The sequence below is a fragment of the Cetorhinus maximus genome, chromosome 15 (assembly GCF_964194155.1).
Source record: "Cetorhinus maximus chromosome 15, sCetMax3.hap1.1, whole genome shotgun sequence".
Classification (NCBI taxonomy): domain Eukaryota; kingdom Metazoa; phylum Chordata; class Chondrichthyes; order Lamniformes; family Cetorhinidae; genus Cetorhinus; species Cetorhinus maximus.
This window is the reverse complement of record NC_135893.1, coordinates 4,447,020-4,470,901: the sequence shown is the minus strand read 5'-3', so window position 1 is coordinate 4,470,901 and position 23,882 is coordinate 4,447,020. Positions and strand designations below refer to the sequence as shown.

Here is a 23,882-nt window from a genome sequence, read left to right as displayed (position 1 = left end):
TGGTATCGAGTTTATCGAGTGTTATTGGAGCTGCGCTCATCCAGGCAAGTGGAGAGTATTCCATCAAACTCCTGACTTGTGTCTTGTTGATGGTGGGCAGGCTTTGGGGAGTCAGGAGGTGAGTTACCCGCCTCAGAATTCACAGCCTCTGACCTGCCCTTGTAGCCACAGTATGTTTATGGCTGCTCCAGTTCAGTTTCTGGTCAATGGTAACACCCAGGATATTGATATGGGGGGATTGGCCTAAGTTGAAAGGCCTAACTGGTGATCCTTAAAGACATCACCAGAGGCCTCCGAAAAAGGAAATTTTTCTGGGCTTTTAAGAATCTTGCACCCACCCAACGTCTGTTTCAGCCCCCTTTCCCCTCGCCCCATAGCAGGCCCAACCCACCAACTTCTACAGCTGGTTGATTACCCCCTCTTTGGGAAATGAACATAAAAGCAAAATACTGTGGATGCTGGAAATCCAAAATAAGAACAAAAGAACCTTTATTTTTAAAACAAATTTCCAATAATATTATATACATTAATCACTTCATGACAGCCGCACAAGTGTCAAGCAATGGTCATCTCCAACAAGAGAGAATCTAACCATCTCCCCGTGATACACTAATGGGTGTGTCTTAATTGGATTAAAGCCAGCTAGTCTGAGTGCTTTGATGTATACTAGTTTTGAGATGTAAGAGATTTGCATTTTGTTGAATAGAGCATTGAAGAAGGCGAGTGAAATCTGGCACCTAGCTAGCAGAGACCAAGCAATACGTTTATATTACTAATAAAGTTGGTACTATAAAAAGGGTTTTACTGTTAGAAGAGGTGGAGATCAAAGGGACGAGTGATACAATGAGAATTTACATTCAATGAGATATGCTGGATATAACCGGTACCAGTTTTGTGCGTGCAGGGCAGAGGCAATGTAAGATCAATGCCTTTAAGCCTCCCACTGTGTGTGCAAGGAACCAAAGTGAAAGGAACCTTATTTTCAATGCGTTAAGCGAAAACACTTTGCCTGGTGTCTGCTTAAAAGTCAATGGGAATAATTTTCCCGTCGGCGAGCGGGGGCGGGGCCCACTCGCTGACGCGTAAAATGTCATCCAAAACTCTCTTACCTGTGCAGTGATGCCAGGCGTTCGTCCCAATGTCACTGCGTGTCATTTGGATTGTCAGTTCGGCGGGCACGTAGCCATGTCAGCTACGCACCCGCCAAACTGTCTAAGGCCCTTAAGGAAGTCATTAAACCTGTTAAGAATGGTTAAGATTGCTGCCCGCCCAATCTTAAGGTTGGCAGGCACGTGATGAGCCCAGGGCGGCTTTCCCGTTTTTCATGAAACTTCATCAATGGGCGGATTGAGGTTTCATGAAGTGTTTTAAAACGTAATAACAATTTATACTTTTAGCCTTTGACATGTCCCAGCTCATGTGATAGTGCCACATGAGGGGACATGTTTTAAAAGTGTTACAAACCTTCATTTCAAACTTAGCACTGAAACCAGTCTCCCTGAGGCGCCTCTGTGCCTCGGGGAGATCTCTATGAGCGCAGGGAACCTCTCAGGGAATCTCCCCCCCCACCACCCGCACAGGGACCGCTCAGTGCTTCCGGCTGTGCGTCACGATGGGTGGGCCTTAATTGGCCCACCCGCGTAAACTGGCGGCGCCCACCGGATCGGGAGCGCCAATTGGGTTCGGGCTTGTTCCTGCCCACCCCCGCACAAACCCCCCCGACGGGGGGATTATTTTCCCCCATGTGTTGCTGTTGCCACAATGGAGATTAGTTTGGGAATTTGTTATATGTTAAGATAGTGGTAATTTGTAGCCATGTATATGTGTTTAATGTGTTGTAACTTAAAGAAATATTTCATTTAGTTTAATATAAAACCTCTCGAGGACTGGTGGTCTGATTCTTGAATTTCAAGCTGCATCTCAAACATACCACTTAAAAATATAGGTTATGACAGTTATTTAAAGTTTCCCTCTGGGATTTTTAAATAACTCAGCTTTACCAACTGCTGGGTCATAACAGCGGCACAAATGTTAGTTGACACTTATAAGCCGAAGTGGATTTGAAATAGTTGTAGCCATTCCTCAGTCAAAGCAACAACAACAACAAAAAAGCACGGTTAAAGTAATGAAACATCCCAAGCCCAAAATAAAACATGACACCGAGCCACATAAGGAGATATTAGGTGAGATGACCAAAAGCTGTCAAAGAGGTGTGTTTTAAGGATTGTCTTGAAGGAGGAAAGCGAGGTAGAGAGGGGGAAAGATGTAGGGAGGGAATTCCAGAGCGTGGGGCTTTGGCAAATGAAGGCATGACCCCACTAGTGGAGCAGTTATAATTGGGAACATACAGGAGGTCAGAATTAGAGGAGCACAGATCTCAGAGGGTTGTGGAGCTGAGGTAGATTACAGAGATAGAGAGGGACAAGGCTATGGAGAGATTTGAAAATGAGGATGAGAACTTTAAAATCAAGTCGTTGCTGACCGGGAGCCAATGAAAGCCAGCGCGCACAAGTGGGATCAGAAACAGGACTTGCTGCAAGTTAGGGTGCAGGTAACAGAGTTTTGGATGACTTGAGGTTTATGGAGAATAGAATGTGGGAAAGCACCTTTTTGAGTCATATGCCCATGGATTCAAGCCACACTCCAGAGACTTGAGCACAAAAATCTAGGCTGCGCTTCAGTGCCTTATTCAACAAGTAATATTAAACTGAGGATCCATCTGTCCTTTTAGGTGGAATTGAAAAATCCCATGGGACTATTTTGAAGAGGATCTTGTAGTTATTCGAGGTGCCTGGCCAGTAGTTATTTTGATTAAATATAATGAATCAACCTTCCATCATTTCCTGTAATGGTAATGGGCTTGGAATAAGATTTCCATAAGAGATTAATTGTCACAGGTTCGTTATAAATATTAATACAACATCTAACGTGGATATTTGTGTTGATTTAATTTTTTTCTGCATTTTCCCCAGTTGTAAGGAACGCAACCAAAATCAGGTCAAACTAGGAACCTCTAGTACTGACACGATATGTGAAAAAAGGACTAATCTAGTCGCTATACTTGTGCCTGTTGTCATTGTGGTGCTTATCGTAGCTTGCGCGGTGGCTTTTTTTATTTGGCAGAGAAATAGAAGGCGAGTACTTCTTTTGATTTACTGTGTGCATCTTCCTGTTCCAGTATGATTTGCCATATTCTTTCAATTAGATTGGAAATAATTTACTTTTCTTTCGAACAGTGTAAACTGCTGTCAAACCTGTGAGGAAATTTGGCAGCAGGAGGTCACAACAGAGAAATCATGGGATCAGTATCTGACAATTAGTGGGAAGAGGGGCCTGGAGGAGATCGTTGGCGGGTAGAGGAAGTGCAGATGGGAGTTGAAGGTTCAAGAACAATTGAGGGAAGCCAGGTCTTAGGAGATCAAAGGACTCCTTGCAAAGCCTGGTGAGGCGGAGGGAGAGCATTCCTGATCCACCTGGCCCACAAGGAGTCCTAACTGAGATTTCTTTTTTAGCATTTTGCTGCAGTCAGTGTGGACGTCCCCCTGACTTTGTTTATTACATTGCAGCCTGATTGGTATCTTCAGGCTGAGACTTTGAATTTAATTTACTGGCAGGTCCTATCTGCCGGTAGTGAGGGTCTTGGTTGACTTCAATTTTGGCAAAGGTAAGATGGTGCCAGGTAGGTAAGATGCAGCCTCAGCTGTTAAGTCACCTCGGCCTAATTTTAACCTTTGCCACATGTGTTGAGCAAGGGTGGGAGTGTATTAAAATTGAGACTCGTGTGTCATTTGCTATGAAGAACACCTGTTATTTTCATGTTGGGCCAGACCTGCGCTACGTACAGCAACACTAAGAGTGCCTCACACCTGATCACCAGGTATTTACCCGCTGTGGATCAGAGCATCATTCCCACGTGACAGTTTTTGTGTTACCATGGTCACACGTTCCTTCCTGTTTTTGACGGATGCCCTGGCCTCTCTGAACCATGACCTTCCTTCCATCAAAAGGTCAGAAGTAGGGATGTTCGCAGATGATTGCACAATGTTCAGTACCATTTGCGACTCCTCAGATACTGAGAAAGTCCGTGTCCAGATGCAGCAAGACCTGGAAAATGTCCAGGCTTGGGCTGATATATGGTAAGTAACACGCAAGTGCCAGCCAAGGACCATCACCAAACAGAGAGAATCTTCCCAGCTCCTCTTGACATTCAGTGGTATTTTCATCGCTGAATCCCCCACTGTCAACATCCTGGGGGTTACCATTGACCAGAAACTGAACTGCACCAGCCATATAAATACTAAGGCTACAAGAGCAGGTCAGAGGCTGGGAATTCTGTGGAGAGTGACTCGGCTCCTGAGCCCTCCCAAAGCCAGCCCACCATCTTGAATGCACAAGTCAAGAATGTGATGGAATACTCCCCACTTGCCTAGATGAGTACAACTCCAGCAAGACTCAAGAAGCTTGACACCGTCCAGGACAAAGCAGCCCACTTGATTGGCACCCCATCCACCACCATAAACTCCCTCCACTACAGATGCACAGTGCCAGCCATGAGTACCATCTACAAGATGGACTACAGCAACTCACCAAGGCTTCTTCGACAGTACCTTCCAAACCCACAACCTCTACCAGCGAGAACGACAAGGGTAGCAGATGCATGGGATGTGTTGTGGGTGTTCCTACTGCAGCGGTTAAAGAAGATAGCACACCACTACCTGCTCAGGGGCAATTAGGGATGGTCAATAAATGCTGGCATAGTCAGCAACGCCCACATCCAATGAACGAATAAAAAAAAAATCCCTAGCACCTTCAGTTAGTCTAACCTGATGGTAAAGGGAACAAAGGATCATTTGGCTCAGTTTCCAAAGAACATGGCCTTGCTCTTGCCACAATTTACTTTGGTTCCCAAGGCCGCTTCAGACTGGTCACAGATGCTCATCAGTCTACGCAGAGACTGTGGATATGAGCAGAAGACAGTGATGTCATCCATGGACAGGGAAGCTTTAACCTGAGTGCCTCTGCTGCCTGGAATCACCAGCCCTCTTATGCCTACATCCTTCCTGATGGACTCAGCAGAAGGTTTGAAGCAACACACAAACAGAACAGGCGAGAGCTAACAGCCCTGTCTGACTCCAGTTTTGATCAGAAAGCTTACCAATTCCTGTCCATTGTTCAATTGTGGATTTCATCCCCAAACCCCATTTTGGAGAGCACATCCATCATGTAGGTGTGTGAAATTCTGACAAGGGCCTTCTCCTGGTCCAAGCTGATGAGGTAGGTATCCACCCCCTGTCCGGCACAAAGGCGATCATATCCCTGCAGTAGCACTTGGCTATCAGAGATCATCCTGCTGGGTACAGCCCAGGTCTGATCAGGATGGGTCACCAATTCCAGAGCAGACATGAGTCGAATGGTGAGGACCTTGGACGGAATTTTGTATTCCATGTTAAACAGTGAAATTTGCCACCAGTTTCTGATTCCCTCCCTCTCCCACTTTCACCTGTGGCTGAGGTTGATGATGCCTTTCCTCATGGGTTCTGACATGCCACCAGCCAGAAGCATGCTCTCATACATTTCCAGCAGGTCTGGGCTGACCCAGTCCCATAGAGTCAAATGCAACTCAGCTGGTAAACCATCACTTCCGGGAGCTTAACTTGTCTCAAAGGACCTGCCAGCCTTTGTCAGCTCATCAGATTTAGTGGTTTGTCCGGACTCTCCTGCGTCCTGTCATTTAAGACCTCCATGATAGAGGACAGGAAGGACTGGGAGGCTGTGTTGTCTGTGGGCTTTACATCATAGAGTCTGGCATAAAAGCATTTGCTGATCCTTAGTATGTCAGACTGCGATGACATTACCGAGTTATCTTCTTCCTTCAGGCTGCTGATCACAGCACTCTCTATGTGTATCTTTTGGAAGAACAACATGAACACGTCTCATCCCACTCCACGGAGCGGACTCTGGACTGGAAGATGATCTTGGAGGCTTGCAGGCTCTTCACCTCTTGGAGATTCTCCTTGACATCGAAACCCATCGACTGTGGTCTGAGCAGATTGTATATGCTTTTCTGGAGTCAAAACATTTCCCTCTGTTCTTTTCTATCCTTCTGAATACCTTTGAGGATGAAAAACTTCTTGACGTTTGCCTTGATGACTTCCCACCAGTGCATAGGAGACTCGAGGAGGGGATTCAAGGTTTTCCAGCCTTTGTAATCCCTTTTGAATTCCTCAATGTGTTTTGGGGTCAGCCAATTCATGTTCAGCTTCCATGTCCCCCTGACAATCCTCTGGTCTTCCTGTAAGTGGCAGTTGGCCACTAGGAGGCAATGGTCAGAGAAGCATACCAGCATAACGTCGGTGGATCAGACCATGAACGCTGGGGACACAAAAAGAAGTCTATCCTGGAACAGATGGGCTTGTCTGTCCTCTACCTGGTGTATCTGTGCGGTACTCCATCTGTAGGGTTGCTAAGCCATCAGGCAGCTTGGCGTCTTTTACTGTTTCCATCAGGAGTCTGGATGTGGTATCCAGTTTGCTGTTGGCCCTCCTGGATCATCCAGCCACACCGTTGATGAATTTGATATCACCACCTAGAGGGCCGTGCCTGGACATTGCCAGCAGCAGTGGAAGCCACTGAAGGACTCCCAGCCACTTGCTGTTTTGAGTCGGGCATACACAGAAATTGACCTTGGAGCATTTTTGTACATTACATCTGGTAGGAGGAGGTGCCCGTCCATCACCTCCTTAACTTCGGAGATGGTGGAGTTGCCTCCCTGCAGCAGCATACCCAGGCCAGAAGAACAGAGTCATTTCCTTCTTACTAGTTCAATGGCCCATGGGACCACCATTGCCTGGAGGTGCTGAGGTCCACACTCCTGCAGAAACAGCAGATCAGCTTTTATCTTGACAAGGTACCCCAAGGTCGAAACACCGGGTAGTAGACTTAACACTACGCACTTTACTGGAGGCAATTTTTAGACCCATTTAAAACTCTGTTGCTGAGCAGACCCATTGTCTGTGAGAGTTCTGGCCTTTGGGCATGTTCCTGCATACTCATCACAGTCAGAAACAGTCTTCCCGTTGTTGGGCTGAGAAAGCTGTCCTGGTCCACACCGCCAGTGTTGTTCCACCCAAGTGACATCGGAGGAGTCATGCAAGGAGCGCGGTCTGGGCTGTCCTCCATTGGATAAGTGTTTCCATTCTGTTCCTCCTCCAGGACATGGCTGCTCCTGGTTTTCCAGAGCCAGGGGGAACTGGCCTGTTCAGTGTTTCCCATATTTTGGAGCTTGATTTTCTTCTGCTCGAGCTCCTTAGCGTTTTGCCACTTCTGCAGGTATCATCCGTATCCCTCCTTATATAATGAGAAGCAGCCATAGAAGTCCATTTCGGATGGGAAGTGGCTTGGTCCTTTCATGGTCCCTTCTTCCTCTCAACTAGGTGCCACTCGCCAAGTTGTCCCTCTACCGACTCCTCCTCCATTGATTTGATCTGCTGAGGGAGCAGCTCAGGATAGTGTGGGTGTTTCACACTCCGCTGCCGCACCCTTTTCCTTCTTGGCCCTCCCTGTGTCCTTCTTTGTGCCATTCTTCTCACTGAAGGGCTTGGTGAGTGGAGGATTGCAGGTCTCTTCATAATAACCATACTCGCCATTTTGTCTGCGTGCCTTTTGGTGGTGACGCCCAGCTGGCGAGAACCAAGGCAGCGTTTTGGGCAGGTCTAGTAGAGGTGGCCTGCCCCATCTCACAAGTTGCAGCATTTACTCTGCAGTCCTTTGTCTGATGGCTTTCCTGCTTGCAGCTCTTACTGATGACAGTGCTACAGTCGGCTGCAATGTGGCCAGATTTGCCATAAGTGTGACAAACTCTGGGCTGCCCAGCACGGACAAGGTAGCCCCAACTTCTGCCGATAGCAATGCTAGAGGGAGAGTGGAGAATTGCTCCCTTGCCGTCCACCTTCAAAGTCACCTTGACCTGCCATTTGCTGGTCCAAATCCCAACGGGGTCCTTGGGCTCAGTGCTATTCCTGACCACTTCAACAATCCCAGCGAGGAAGGTGAGCACATCCACAATAGGAACATGGGGTTGTAAAGATGAAAAACAAAAACAGAATTACCTGGAAAAACTCAGCAGGTCTGGCAGCATCGGCGGAGAAGAAATCAGTTAACGTTTCGAGCCTTCATGGACCTTCGGCAGAACTGAAGATGGATGGTCACACTGTTCTGTTCCAATGGCAGCGTGAAGAGCAACCCCGCTGTGAGGATAGACAGCAGGGTCAGGTTTCTTCTCTCCTCGAACACACATGCTCAGCATTCTTGAAAGTCAAATAAAGTATCCAGTGCTGGGGAAGTCTTGCAGGTAGTAGGTGTATGCAGCTGCAAATCTGCATCATTTCAAAAAGGCTCGCTTAACGAATAAGGCACGGACAATGCGTGCACCTTCTTCATTGTTTTTCACTGCCACCATAACAGTTTTATCCCTTCATACTTCTGTGCATTAAATTTCATCTGCCAGGTGTCCACACATTCCACCAACCTGTCTATATCCTCATGAAGCCTATCCACCTCAGAGTTCACAATATTTCCAAGTTTTGTATGATCTGCAAAATTTGAACTTGTGCCCTCTATACTCAAGTGTAAGACCATAAGTCATAGGAGCAGAAATTAGGCCATTCGGCCCATCGAGTCTGCTCCGCCATTCAATCATGGCTGATAAGTTTCTCAACCCCATTCTCCTGCCTTCTCCCCGTAACCTTTCATCCCCTTACCAATCAAGAACCTATCTATCTCGGTCTTAAATACACTCAATGACCTGGCCTCCACAGCCTTCTGTGGCAATGAATTCCATAGATTCACCACTCTCTGGCTAAAGAAGTTTCTCCTCATCTCTGTTCTAAAAGGTCTTCCCTTTACTCTGAGGCTGTGCCCTGGGGTCCTAGTCTCTCCTACTAATGGAAACATCTCCCCCACGTCCACTCTATCCAGGCCTTTCAGTATTCTGTAAGTTTCAATCAGATCCCCCCTCATCCTTCTAAACTCCATCGAGTATAGACCCAGAGTCCTCAAACGTTCCTCATGTGTTAAGCCTTTCATTCCTGGGATCGTTCTCGTGAACCTCCTCTGGACCCTCTCCAGGGCCAGAACATCCTTCCTGAGATACGGGGCCCAAAATTGCTCACAATATTCTAAATATGGTCTGACCAGAGTCTTATAAAGCCTCAGCAGCACATCCCTGCTTTTATATTCTAGTCCTCTCGAAATAAATGCCAACATTGTATTTGCCTTCCTAACTACCGACTCAACCTGCAAGTTAACCTTAAGAGAATCCTGGACTAGGACTCCCAAGTCCCTCTGCACTCCAGATTTCTGAATTCTCTCCCCATTTAGAAAATAGTCTATGCCTCTATTCTTCCTACCAAAGTGCATGACTTCACACTTCCCCACGTTGTATTCCATCTGCCACTTATTTGCCCATTCTCTTAACCTGTCCAAATCCTTCTGCAGCCTCACCGCCTCCTCAATACTACGTCCCTCCACCTATCTTTATCATCTGCAAATTTAGCCAGGATGCCCTCTGTTCCTTCATCTAGATCATTAATGTATAAAGTGAAAAGTTGTGGTCCCAACACTGACCCCTGCGGAACTCCTCTAGTCACCGGCCGCCATCCTGAGAAGGACCCCCTTATCCCCACTCTCTGCCTCCTGCCAGACAGCCAATCTTCTATCCATGCTAGTACCTTGCCTCTAACATCATGGACTCTTATCTTACTGAGCAGCCTCCTATGCGGCACCTTGTCAAAGGCCTTCTGCAAGTCCAAGTAGCTAACATCCATTGGCTCTCCTTTGTCTAACCTACTCGTTACCTCCTCAAAGGATTCTAACAGATTTGTCAGTCTTGACCACCCCTTGATGAAACCATGCTGACTTTGCCCTATTTTACCATGCACTTCCAAGTATTCTGAAATCCCATCCTTAATAATGGACTCTAAAATCTTACCAAAGACCAAAGTCAGGCTAATCGGCCTGTAATTTCCCGTCTTTTGCCTCACTCCCTTCTTAAACAGGGGGATTACATTGGCGATTTTCCAGTCCTCTGGAACCCTCCCTGAGTCGGATGATTCCGGAAAGATCACCACTAACGCCTCCACTATCTCTTCAGATATCTCCTTCAGAACTCTGGGGTGTAATCCATCTGGTCCAGGTGATTTATCCACCTTCAGACCTTTCAGTTTTCCTAGCACCTTCTCCTTGGTAATGGCCACCATACTCACCTCTGCCCCCCGACTCTCTTGAACTTTGGGGATGTTACTCGTGTCTTCCACCATGAAGACTGACGCAAAGTACCTATTCAGTTCCTCCGCCATTTCTTTGTTCCCCACTACTACTTCTCCAGCGTCATTTTCCAGCGGCCCAATGTCCACTTTTGCCCCTCTCTTACCCTTTATATATCTAAAAAAACTCTTGCAATCTTCTTTTATATTACTGGCTAGTTTACCCTCATATTTAATCTTCTCCCTCCTTATTTCTTTTTTAGTTGTCCTCTGTTGGTCTTTGTAGGCTTCCCAATCCCCTGGTCTCCCACTGCTCTTCACCGCATTGTATGCTTTCTCTTTAGCTTTTATGCTGTCCCTGACTTCCCTTATCAGCCATGGTTGCCTCGTCCTTCCTTTAGTATGCTTCTTCTTCCTAGGGATGAAATTTTGCTGTGTCTCCCAAATTACTCCCAGAAACTCCTGCCATTGCTGTTCCACTTTCTTTCCTGCTAGGTGCATCTCCCAGTCAATTCTGGCCAGCTCCTCCCTCATGCCTCTGTAGTTGTCTTTATTCAACTGTAATACCGTTACATCTGATTCCAGCTTTTTCCTCTCAAGTTGCAGGGTAAATTCTAGCATATTATGGTCACTTCCTCCTAAGGGTTCCTTCACCTTAAGCTCCCTTATCAAATCTGCCTCATTACACATCGCTAAATCTAGAATTGCCTGTTCCCTAGTGGGCTCCACCACAAGCTGCTCCAAAAAGCCATCTCGTAGACATTGCACAAATTCCTTTCCTTGGGATCCACTACCAACCTGTTTTTCCCAATCTACCTGCATATTGAAATCCCCCATGATCACTGTAACCTTGCCTTTCTTACATGCCTTTTCTATCTCCTGGTGTATCTTGTGCCCCACATCCTAACCACTGTTCGGAGGCCTGTACATAACTCCCATTATGGTTTTTTTACCTTTGCGGTTCCTCAACTCTACCCACACAGATTCTACATCATCTGACCCTACGTCATTTCTTGCTATCGATTTAATTTAATTTCTTACTAACAAAGCAACCCCACCCTATCTGCCAACCTGCCTATCTTTTCGATAGGATGCATATCCTTGGATATTTAGCTCCCAGTCCTGATCCCCTTGCAGCCATGTCTCCGTGATGCCCACCACATCGTACCTGCCAATTTCAATCTACGACACAAGCTCATTTACCTTATTTCGTATACTGTGTGCATTCGGATACAACACCTTCAGTCCTGTATTTCCCGTCCCCTTTCTCATTGTCGTCCCTTTATCTGATGTGCTTGAAGTTAGATTCCTAGCCCTTTCCAAACACTCTGTCCTATTTTGTGTTCTGGAGAATCTAATAGCCTCTCCTGGGCTCTTCTTTCTTTTCAGTTTTTTCATAATTTTCCATGAAGTTGAATCCACCCCTCCACATGCTAACCTGCTGCTTTGTTTCTCATTAGTCATACTTCTTAGAGTTTTACCCTTCCCAGTAGGTCATTAATATTGTTCTGACCATGTGAGAAAGGGTGAACTGACTACGTCCCCTTGATTCACCCTTCTTGATTGGTCACAAGAAAGGTTTCACAAGGATATGCCTTTTCCAAATCAGAATGTATTTAACCATTAAGCAGTGAGGAACAAGGAGCCAATCAAACAAGGTTTTCTTTGGTCATTCAAAGAGCAGATTTATTTCCCACTAAACTGGAGAAAAATAATAAAAACGCATTCGGCCCTCATGCAGTCAATAGGACACACACACACACCTAAAGGTTGTGTCCTTTGATTCTCCTTGAGGCATAAATTTTAATCGTTGCAGCTGATTTACATTACCTGGTTTCTTGGATGCAGTCAGATGTAGATGATGTTGTGTGCATTAAGCAATCTCAATTTGCTTTGCTGGTAGGTTTCTGGTACTGGGCGACACCCTTATTCCAAAAGAGAAAGCGAGAGAGAGAGCAGCCTTCAGCCTGTTTCCTCTGCTGAAGACTTTCTTGACATCGCCTGTGTCACTTGTAATCTCGTGCTAGTGGCTGGGCAGCCTTGCCCTGGAATACGTCACCCATTATGTATTTCCAAGAGGATTTGGGTGTGTCTGTCTGTGACAGCTATTGTTTCAATATCCAGGACTTTGCATTTTTAATGTCTCTTCTTTAGACAGTCACAAGTTTCGACGGTTGTCTGGATTATAGGAAATGTCTCTCGCTTCGCACTCCCCTAAGGGTGATTTGTTTGTTTCTCACCTTCATCTTGGAAAGTGGTCGAGTGTACCTTCCTCCTGTCCAAAGTTCACCACTAATGTCCTGATAATGTTGTCACTCTCCCTTTTATTCCATGGGCTTCAACGTTGTTCCAACTCTACCTTGTGGCACTTGATCAAATGCCTTTTAGAAGTCCATGTGCACCACATCAATCATATTACCTTCATCAACCCTCTTTGTTACCACATCAAAAAACACAATCAAACTGGTTAAATACAGTTTACCTTTAACAAGTCTGTGCTGGCTTTCCTCAATTGAGCCAACTTATGTGGCAGCCAGTAACTGACACAGAAAGGGAGGAAAACTATCTTTAGTCAATAAGTAAAAATAAATATAGTTTAATGTCAAAGTTGGGCATTCATAATAGAAGAAAGAAATTTCCATTTATGTAGCGCCTTTCATAACCTCAGGACCTTCCCTGCCATTAAAATTCTTTTGAACAATAATCACTATCATAACTAGGGAAATGTGAAATCTAATTTGAGCATAGAGAAGTCCCACAAAGAGAAATAGGCACTGAGATGGCGTATTCTTTACTGGCTGGTATTTTTTACTTTTCTTTAGAATCTTTAAAATCAGCTGAGTTGACAGTGAATTTTCACCTCTTCAGCTCCTTGTTCTGCTTATATATATGGTTCTTATTTTTTATGCTGAGATGTCTTCACATTTTAATATGAGCGATTTTTGCCTGTTTCATTTTTTTTTGTCGGTGTTATCCTCGCCTTCCAACTCACTATAATGCCACTTTCACTGTCCTATTCCGAGGCCTCTGAATGGAAACATGGAGACCCGGGTTTCATTGTGCCTTCAGTCTCCTTTCTCTTTGGGGAAATCCTGCACCTTTGCTTATCATCCTGCTTCAGTTGTGGGTGTGTGATGCTGGAAATCATGAAGCAGAATCCCTTACTTCTTACAAAGCAGCATGGTATGTTAATATCATGGTGCACTGTTCTCTTAAAGTCATAGTTACACAGCCTGGAGAACAACTTTCAAGTTAAAAGACTAAAAACCTTTCAAATAATATTTTAGTTCCAGCAATCATAATTACATACAAACATATGAATGAACAGGAATAGGCCATTTGGCCCCTCGAGCCTGCTCCACCATTTGATAAGATCATGGCTCATCTGATTGTGGCCTCTAATTTACTGTCTGACCTTCTACCCTTTGACTCCTTTGTCCATCAAGAATCTATCCAACTCAGCCTTATAAATATTCAATGACCTAGCCTCCACTGCTCTCAGGGGAAGAGAATTCCACAGACTAATGACCCGCTGAGAGAAAAAAATTCTCCTCATCTCCATCTTAAATGGGAGACCGCTTATTTTTAAACTGTGTCCCCTAGTTCCAGTCCTTCCCACAAGGGAAAACATCCTTTCAGCATCCATCCTGTCAAGTTCCCTCAGGACCTTCTATATTTCAATAAGATCACCTCTCATTCTAAACTCCTGTAGTTACAGACCCAGTCTGCACAAGCTTTTCTCATAATGCTAGCTCTTCATCCCAGGAATCAGTCAAGTGAACCATCTATGCACTGTTTCTAATGCATTTATATCATTTCTTAAATAAGGAGACTAAAACTATACAGAGTATTCCAGATATGGTCTCACCAACACCCTGTAGAACTGTAGCAAAGCTTCCCTACTTTTATATTCCATTCCCTTTGCAATAATTAACAACATTCCATTTTTCTTCCTAATCATTTGCAGTAACTGCTCACTGACCTTTTGTGACTCATGTACACCCAGATCCCTCTGTACTGCAGAGTTTTTACAAATTCTTTCATGGGATGTGGGTGTCACTGGCAAGGCCAGCATTTATTGCCCATCCTGAATTGCCTTTGAACTGAGTGACTTGCTGGGCCATTTCAGAGGGCAGTTTAGAGTCAACCACATTGCTGTGGGTTTGGAGTCACATGTAGGCCAAACCAGGTAAGGACGGCAAATTTCCTTCCCTAAAGGACATAGTGAACCAAATGGGTTTTTATATCAATTGATTATAGCTCCATGATCACCAATACTGAAACGAGCTTTCAATTCCAGATGTGATTGAATTTAAATTCCACTGGCTGCTGTGGTGGAATTTAAACACGTGTCCCCAAAGTATTAGCTGTGCCTCTGGATTACGAGTCCAGCGACATTACCATTCTGCCACCAGTATAAATAATGCTAAAATAATTTAGCTTTCCAAAGAAAGTTCATATTTCCCCACATTATACTCGACCAAATTTTTGTCCATTCATTTAGCTTATCTATATCACTTTGCAGTGTCCTTATGTTCTCTTCATAACTTACTTTCGAAACTAGCTTTGTTGTCAGTAAATCTAGCAACCACACATTTTGGTCCTTTCATCCAAGTCATTGATAAAGATTGCAAATAGTTGAAGCCCTAGCACTGATCCCTGTGGCACTCCATTGACTCCATCTTGCCAACCTGAAAATGACCCATTTACCCCTTCTCTCTGTTTCCTGTTAGCTAACCAATCCTTTATCCATGCTAATATGTTACCCCCTACACCATGAGCTCCTATTTTGTGTAGTAACCTTTGATGTGGCACCTTATCAAATGCCGTTTGGAAATCCAAATTTAAATCAATACACCACATCTACAGGTTCCCCTTTATTCACAATGTTTGTTACTTCCTCAAATAACTCTAATAAACTAGTCAGACACGATTTCCCTTTCTCAAAATCATGTTGATTCTGCCAGATTGTGTTATGATTCTCAAGGTAACCTGCAGAAACCTCCTTAATAAAAGCTTCTCGTATTTTCCCTGTGGCAGATGTTAGGCTAATTGGCCTGTAGTTTCCTGCTTTCTGTCTCTTCCTTGAATAGAGGAGTTACAACCTCTATGTTACAAACTCTATGTTACAAACTAATGGGACCTTTCCAGAATCTAGGCAATTTTGGAAGATTAAAACTGGTGCATCTACTATTCAGCAGCCACTTCTTTTAGGACATTAGGATGAAGTCCATCAGGATCTGGGGACTTGTGAATTTTTAGTTCCAATAATTTTCTAATTACCCTTTCCCTGATAATTGTAATAGTTTTAAGTTCCTCCCTTCCTTTCACTTCTTGATTTATAGTTATATCTAGGATGTTATTTGTGTCTTCTACCATGAAGGCAATCATAAAATATCTATTCAATGCATCTACTATTTCCTTATTTCACAGAATGACAATGTTACAGCGCAGAAGGAGGCCATTCGGCCCATCGTGTCTGCACTGGCTCTTCGAATGAGCTTCATGACTTTGTGCCATTCTCCTGCCTTTTCCCCACACCCTTGCTCATTGTTTCTATTCAAATAATCATCCAATGCCCTCGTGAATGCCTCGAATGAACCTGTCTCCACCACGTGTCCAGGCAGTGCATTCCAGACTTGAACCACTCGCTGTGTGAAAAAGTTTTTTCTCACATCACATTCTCTTCTTTTGCAAATCACTTTAAATCTCTGCCCCCTTGTTCTCGATCCTTGTACAAGTGGGAACAGTTTCTCCCTATCTACTCTATTCAGCCCCCTCATGATTTTGAACACCTCTATCAAACCTCCTCTTAGCCCTCTCCTCTCCAAGGAGAACAGTCCCAACTTCTTCAACCTATCTTCATAACTGAAGTAACTCATCTCTGGAACCATTCTTGTAAACCTCTGCTGCACTCTATCCAATGCATTCACATCCTTCCGAAAGTGTGGTGCCCAGAACTGTACACAATACTCTAGCTGACGTCTAACTAGTGTCTTATGTAAATGCAGCATAATCTCCTTGCTCTTGTACTCTATGCCCCTATTAATAAAGCCTAGGATACTGTATGCTTTATTAACTGCTCTCGCCACCTGTCCTGCCACCGTCAATGACCTATGCACATATACACCCAGGGCCCTCTGCCCCTGCACCCCCTTAAGAATTGAACCCCTTATTTTATATTGTCTCTCCATGTGTTCTTCCTACCAAAATGCATCCCTTATTTCCCCGTATTAATTTCCCAGACACTCTCTCTAGAGGACCAACACTCACTTTAGTTACTCTTTTCTTTTTTAAATATCCATAGAAATGTCTTACTTTCTGTTTTTTTATATTTTTAGCTAGCTGTCTCTCATTCTAATTTCTGATTTCTCGTGTTTTTTTTATTATTATTTGCTTTTTTTTAAGTATCCTGTTCAATTTTCAGACCTGCCACTAATCTTCGCGGAATTGTACACTTTTTCTTTCAACCTGATACTATCTTTTAACTTCCTTAGTTTGGCGCGAATGATGCATCTTCTCCAAGAGTCTTTCTTTCTCACTGGAAAGTATAACAATCTTGTTATGATCACTGACAGCCTGGAGCTCCTTTACTATGAGGTCATGAATCAATTCTGTGTCATTGCACATTATGTCATGATGACAGACATGATTATTGACTGAGATCTACCAACAACTTCACCAGCTAACCACGGGCATATTGAACTGTTTAAAGAAGTCCTGTTTTTTTTAAATGCAAGTAAAGACACTGACCAAAGATGGATACCAGCAGTCATCTGATATCCAGAAATTTACCAAACCTCCTCAGACAGCATCTTCCAAACCCACGACCACTACCATCTAAAAGGACAAGGGCAGCAGATAGGTGGGCACACCACCACCTGGAAGCTCCCCTCCAAGTCACTCACCATCCTGACTTGGAAATATATCGCCGTTCCTTCACTGTCGCTGAGTCAAATTCCTGAAACTCCCTTCTCAACAGCACTGTGGGTGTACCTGCACCACGTGGACTGCAGCGGTTCAAGAAGGCAGCTCACCACTACCTTCTCAAGGGCAACTAGGGATGGGCAATAAATACTGGTTCAGCCAGCGAAGTGCACATCCCACGAATCAATAAAAAAATTCTAACTGACCACTTTGATGGAAAGTTCCTATATGATTTGCAGTACACACCTGCTCTCTGATGTTGCATGGAATTTCATACCTGCAGGTGGAGATGTGTCGAGGCCCAGTTGAAACAGGGATTCTTGATAGGAAGGCATTAAAAGTGCAAAGTGCTGGACTTTTAATTCCCTGTAATTCTGTGAAGATAATGGGATTTGCTGCTCAGCCAGTTACACCCAACCAGACACTCAAAACCCCTTTGGAGAATGAAACAACTCCATCTCCTGTTGATTTATATCTCAAAATGTGTCAAAACGTTTCTGAGATGAAAGAGAAAAACTGGGATCACGACAACAATAGATGTCAATTGGAATCCCTTCTTGGAATGTACAGAAATTAGTTTAAAAACTGGCTCTGCCAAAAGCAGAGAGAGAGACAAGCAGGAAGAAACATGACAGTCATCTAAGAATGCTGCTGAAAAAGAGCAGGAAGCATCTCTCTCTCTCTCTCTCTCTCTCTGTATGTGTCGTCACGTCTTTTATTATTTTTTTCTTCGGTTTAGTAACTAATAAACTTACTCTTTCTTTGACTCAAGTAAACCTGGTTTGATTGACTCCTTGTTAAAAAGTAAATACATTTGGACTAGAAAATGTATCTACAGGAAAAATAATTTTTAAAAACCTTTGTTGTGGCCAACCTGCAGGGCTGAATGAAAGGGGAGCCAGCTCACTCCTCCTCAACCAGTCATAACAATTTTTTTTTTTTTTTTTGTAAAAATATACTTTATTCATAAAAATCTTCAATCACATTCAAAACCATTTCAAAAACAACATTACAAGGGTACAATCCAGGTTAAACTTTTACAAAATGTATCACCAGGTGCATCAGTACAAACAATATTACAGTCATTTACAGCCTTTCATTTTGATCTGTACAGCCCGAGGGGCTCTAAACAGTTCCCAGTCTCTCGGTGCGCTGTGGTAGAAAGGTCTTAGACAGCGACCCTTCCCCATTGCGCCTTTGCGGCAGCTGCCCCAAGCTTTAGTGCGTCCCTCAGCACGTAGTCCTGGACTTTGGATTGTGCCAGTCCGCAACAATCGGTCGGGGACAAATCTTTGTGCTGGAAGACCAACAAGTTTCGGGCAGACCAAAGCGCGTCTTTCACCGAGTTGATGATCCTCCAGCTGCAGTTGATGTTTGTCTCGGTGTGTGTCCCTGGGAACAGCCCGTAGAGCACAGAGTCCTGTGTCACAGAACTGCTCGGGATGAACCTCGACAGCAACCACTGCATCTCTCTCCAGACTTTCTTTGCAAAGGCACAATCCACAAGGAGGTGAACAACGGTCTCTTCCCCACCACAGCCACCTCGAGGGCATCGTGCAGAGGGGGTGAGACTCCTGGCGTGTAGGAAGGATCTGACGGGGAGGGCCTTTCTCACCACCAGCCAAGCTACGTCTTGGTGCTTGTTGGAAAGTTCTGGCGATGAGGCATTCTGCCAAATGACTTTGACAGTCTGCTCGGGGAACCATCCCACAGGGTCCACCCTCTCCTTATCCCTCAGGGCCTCTAGGACGTTACGTGCTGACCACTGCCTGATGGACTTGTGGTCAAAGGTGTTTTTCTGCATAAATTTTTCCACCAGGGACAGGTGGTACGGCACGGTCCAACTACTTGGAGCGTTCCGCGGCAGCGTGGCCAGACCCATCCTTCGCAACACCGGGGACAGGTAGAACCTCAGCACGTAGTGACACTTGGTGTTTGCGTACTGAGGGTCTACGCACCGCTTGATGCAGCCGCACACAAAGGTGGCCATCAGTATGAGGGCGATGTTGGGCACGTTTTTTCCCCCTTTATCTAGAGGCTTGTACATCGCGTCCCTGCAGACACGATCCATTTTCGACCTCCAGATAAAGCGGAAGATGGCTCGAGTGATCGCCATCGCGCAGGAGTGTGGAATGGGCCAGACCTGCGCCACGTACAGCAACAGCGAGAGTACCTCACACCTGATGACCAGGTTCTTACCCGCAATGGAGAGGGAGCGTCGCTCCCACATGCCCAGTTTCCTTTTCACCATAGCCACTCGCTCCTTCCAGTTTCTAACGCATGCCCCGGTCCCTCCGAACCATATCCCCAGCACCTTCAGGCCGTCAGCCCTGACAGTGAAGGGGACAAAGGATCGGTCAGCCCACTTCCCAAAGAACATGGCCTCGCTCTTCCCACGATTTACCTTGGCTCCCGAGGCCAGTTCGAACTGGTCGCAGACGTGCATCAGTCTGCGCACCGACAGCGGATCCGAGCAGAAGACGGCGACGTCGTCCATGTACAGGGAGGCTTTTACCTGAGTGCCTCCACTGCCTGGGATCGTCACTCCTCTTATGCCCGGATCCTTCCTGATGGACTCGGCAAAGGGTTCTATGCAGCACACAAAAAGGACAGGCGAGAGAGGGCAGCCCTGCCTGACTCCAGATTTAATCGGAAAGCTATCTGTTTCCCACCCATTGATTGAGACTGCGCTACTGATGTTAGTGTAGAGCAGTTGGATCCAATTTCGAATTCCCTCCCCAAAGCCCATTTTGGAGAGCACATCCCCCATGTAGGTGTGCGATATTCTGTCAAAGGCCTTCTCCTGATCCAAGCTGATGAGGCAGGTATCCACACCCCTGTCCTGTACATAGGCAATCGTATCCCTGAGCAGCGCCAGGCTGTCAGAGATCTTCCTGCCTGGCACAGAGCAGGTCTGGTCAGGGTGAATCACCAATTCCAGAGCGGATTTGACCCGGTTGGCGATGACCTTGGACAGAATCTTATAGTCCATATTCAACAGTGAAATGGGTCGCCAATTTCTAATTTCCTCCCTTTCCCCCTTGTGCTTGTAGATGAGGGTGATGATGCCTTTCCTCATGGATTCTGACATGCTGCCGGCCAGGAGCATACTCTCGTACACTTCTAGCAGGTCTGGGCCGATCAAGTCCCACAGAGCCGAATACAACTCCGCCGGCAGGCCGTCGCTTCCGGGGGTTTTACTCTTCTCGAAGGACTCGAGGGCCTTAGTCAGTTCGTCAGGAGTTAGCGGTTTGTCTAGGCTCTCCCGCGTACTGTGGTCTAGGACCTCCGTGATGGAGGACAGGAAGGACTGGGAGGCCGTGCTGTCCGTGGGCTTCACGTCATACAGTCCGGCATAAAAGGATTTGCTGATCCTCAGAATGTCGGACCGTGATGACTTTACTGAGCCGTCTTCTTCCTTCAGGCTGCTGATCACAGAGCGCTCTCTGTGTACCTTTTGGAAGAAGAAACGTGAGCACGTCTCATCCTGCTCCACGGAGCGGACTCTGGAACGGAAGATGATCTTGGAGGCCTCCGAGGCAAAGTGCGAGGCTTGCTGGCCCTTCACCTCTTGGAGCTCCTCCTTGACATCCACCCCCATCGACTGCAGCCGGAGCAGATTCTGCATCTTTTCCTGGAGTCGGGACATTTCCCTCTGTTCCTTTCTAGCTTTCTGGGTGCCTTTGAGGATGAAAAACCTCTTGATGCTTCCCTTGATCACTTCCCACCAGTGTGTCAGGGACTCAAAGAGGGGTTTCACGGTTCTCCAACCTTTGTAATCCCTCTTGAGCTCCTCAATGTTCTCTGGGGTCAGCAGTTGCACATTTAGCTTCCATGCCCCCCTGCCCACCCTCAGGTCTTCCTCCAAGTGGCAGTCCGCCAGTAGGAGGCAGTGGTCAGAGAAGAACACCGGCTTGACGTCGGTGGATCTGACTGTGAATGCACGGGACACAAACAGGAAGTCTATCCTGGAACGAATGGACCCGTCTGGCCGCGACCAGGTGTATCTACGCTGCGCTCCGTCTGCAGGGTTGCTGAAGACGTCGTGCAGCTTGGCATCCTTAACTGTTTCCATCAGGGATCTGGACGTAGCGTCCAATCTGCTTCCGGCCCTGCCGGATCGTCCAGCCGCATCGATGATGCAGTTGAAGTCCCCGCCCAGAATGACCGGCCTGGAGGTCGCCAGCAGCAGTGGGAGCTGCTGAAAAACCTCCAGCCGCTCAGCCCCTTGTGCCGGGCCGTACACGTTTATTAACCGGAGTGGAGCGTTCTTGTACATTACGTCTGCTACCAGGAGTCGCCCGCCCACCACCTCCTTGACCTCGGAGACGGTGAAGTTGCCTCCCCGCAGCAGAATACCCAGGCCGGAGGAACGAGAGTCGTTTCCGCCCGACCAGATCGATGGCCCGTGGGACCACCATCGTGACCATTGCCTGTAGGAGCTGAGGTGCGGTATCGCACACTCCTGCAGAAACAACAGGTCAGCTTTGACCTTGGCTAGGTAGTCCAAGGTCGCAACACATCGCGTAGTAGATTTAATGCTACGCACATTTATGGATACAATCTTTAAACCCATATTAAAGCATTTATTCTCCTACCAAACCCACTGTCTCTGAGAGTCCCAGACCTTTAGTCTGCTCCTTCATACCCGTAGTGAGCTCAAATTCCTTCACTTTGGATGGGCTGAGGTAGATCTCCTTGGCCGTGTTCTGCTCCAGTGGCATCTGGAGGTTCACGTAGTGAGCGGATTTTGAGATGACCTTTGCTGGAGAAGCTTCTCCAAAACTCACCCCCTCTGGGGTCATCAGTCATAACAATTACCAGATCTAGAATAGCCTGTTCTCTGGTTGGCTGTAGAATGTGCCTCTATGAACTCATCTTCCAGGCTACCTTTGCCACTCTGATTCGTCCAATCTACATGTAGATTGAAATCACTCATGATTATCGCTGTACCTTTCTCATCAGCCCCCATTATTTCGTACTGTATACCCTGTCCTACAGTGTAGTTACTGGTAAGATACCACTTATAAACTACTCCCACAGGTGACTTCTTACCTTTAGTATTTCTTATCTCTATCCATACTGATTCTACGTCTTGATCTTTAGAACTAAAGTCATCTCTCACACTATTGTACTATTGTAATTTCATGTACATGCATAGATTTGTCAGATGACCATTAGCTCCATTGTATTAAAGGACCTTTCCATTGCTTCATGCAAATTGGTTCAGTTTCACCACCTAATTATTTTCCTTTTCTGTACATATTGGTCTTTAGACTCTTCATTTTGTCTGTATCATCACTTGATATAGATAAACAGTAACTCTAAAGTGACATTTCTGTATTTTTCGTTTTTAGGAGATCCTTGTGATTCAAGAATCCAAAAGTTCCTCTGAAATTACTTCACTGACTGGCCAACATGAAATGAATATCAGAAAAATATGATTACTTTGGTCTATTTGGTTTGGGTGTTTTGTGCGATTGACTTGTCAAATCCAAATTCATTTTGGTACAGTCAGTACAGGAAGACAAGAGAGGGTTGTCAAAAGAAGTGAACATGGAAGCACGGTGAAACCTCTACAAATAAATACATCTGAACAGAAACTCATTGGGAGCACCAGATCCATCACGTAAAAGATACAAGCTGCATCTTGAAACCACGGGCACTCACAAATTCAGAACTACCAAGACAGTAAGTTCATTTACAACTTATAATGCCAGCCTGTTACAACCTTTCAGAATATTCAAAGTATCTGAACTGTATGTGATTTATGTAGCGTACACCCAGAATAATCAGACTTGAACCACAATTCAGATTGAGCACCAGCCAGCTCAAATACTGCCATCCTCGGTGAGACATCCGGGCAGCTAGATCAGAGGAGAAGGAATAAACTGTTGGCTGGTGTTGTAATTTTTGTTGAACATTGGTGGACTGTACCCATATGTCAATTTAACATGTACCCATTTTAACATTTTCTTCCTGACTTTAATGCATTTTAATGGATGCATTCATTTTTGAAATGCAAAGATGAATCGTGAAAATTTGTATCTGATGTCAAAAGCCCGGATGGTAAATCGAGTCCAGCATGAGCGGAAAAAGAACTCTGAAAAGGACGTTTGAACACCTGTTGACTTTGCTTGGTTGATTTCACTTGACTCCGTTGTGGAAAAATGGTAGAAGATCCCAGCAGAGAATGGATGAGCCAGCTATCGCTCAGTGGCGAGCAATCTTCCATCTGAATCAGACGATTTTCCAAACACATCAACCCTAATGTCTCTCAACTCAGTAAACAAACTTTTTAAAACTAAAAAAAAACATAGCTTAACAGGTGATTTATAAACATCATTGGATAATTATTTTCTTAACTCATTTAAGAAAAGCGAGGTATTTGCTATAGATGTCCGGGTAAAGATTCCGATAAAGAAATTCCACTTTTTTCTGTACTGTTCAATTTGCTAAGAAGGACCTTTATAAACCGAGAGATGAGCCCCACCATGACTGGTTCAACCCTGGCTTTCACCGCCTGGCATTGCCACCTCACCTGGTATCTTCATGATTTGTTTGCCAACCATTTTCCCAACAAGCCTGAGTCAAACACGAGCATTTCACATTCGTTACGAGGTTAACCTGACAGACGTTTAATTTCCAAATGTTTTACAGTTTGGAAATTCATCATGTATTGATCTATTAAGG

At 45.4% G+C, this 23,882-nt stretch overlaps 1 protein-coding gene and 1 long non-coding RNA gene across 2 annotated transcripts in view; both read left to right on the top strand.

The window, feature by feature from the left end:
• Positions 1-8,083, top strand: part of LOC144691131 (uncharacterized) — a 122,677-nt gene extending 114,594 nt beyond the window's left edge. Inside the window, exons 12-14 of the mRNA XM_078559198.1 lie at positions 2,973-3,134; positions 3,615-3,679; positions 7,794-8,083. Of these exons, the coding sequence (XP_078415324.1) occupies positions 2,973-3,134; positions 3,615-3,679; positions 7,794-8,083 (517 nt within the window). The remainder of the gene's footprint in view (positions 1-2,972; positions 3,135-3,614; positions 3,680-7,793) is intronic.
• Positions 8,084-13,847: 5,764 nt separating this feature from the next.
• Positions 13,848-15,275, top strand: LOC144691161 (uncharacterized). Its single transcript, XR_013579044.1, has 2 exons — positions 13,848-13,970; positions 15,190-15,275. It is a non-coding gene; the product is annotated as an uncharacterized LOC144691161 (long non-coding RNA).
• Positions 15,276-23,882: the final 8,607 nt, after the last annotated feature.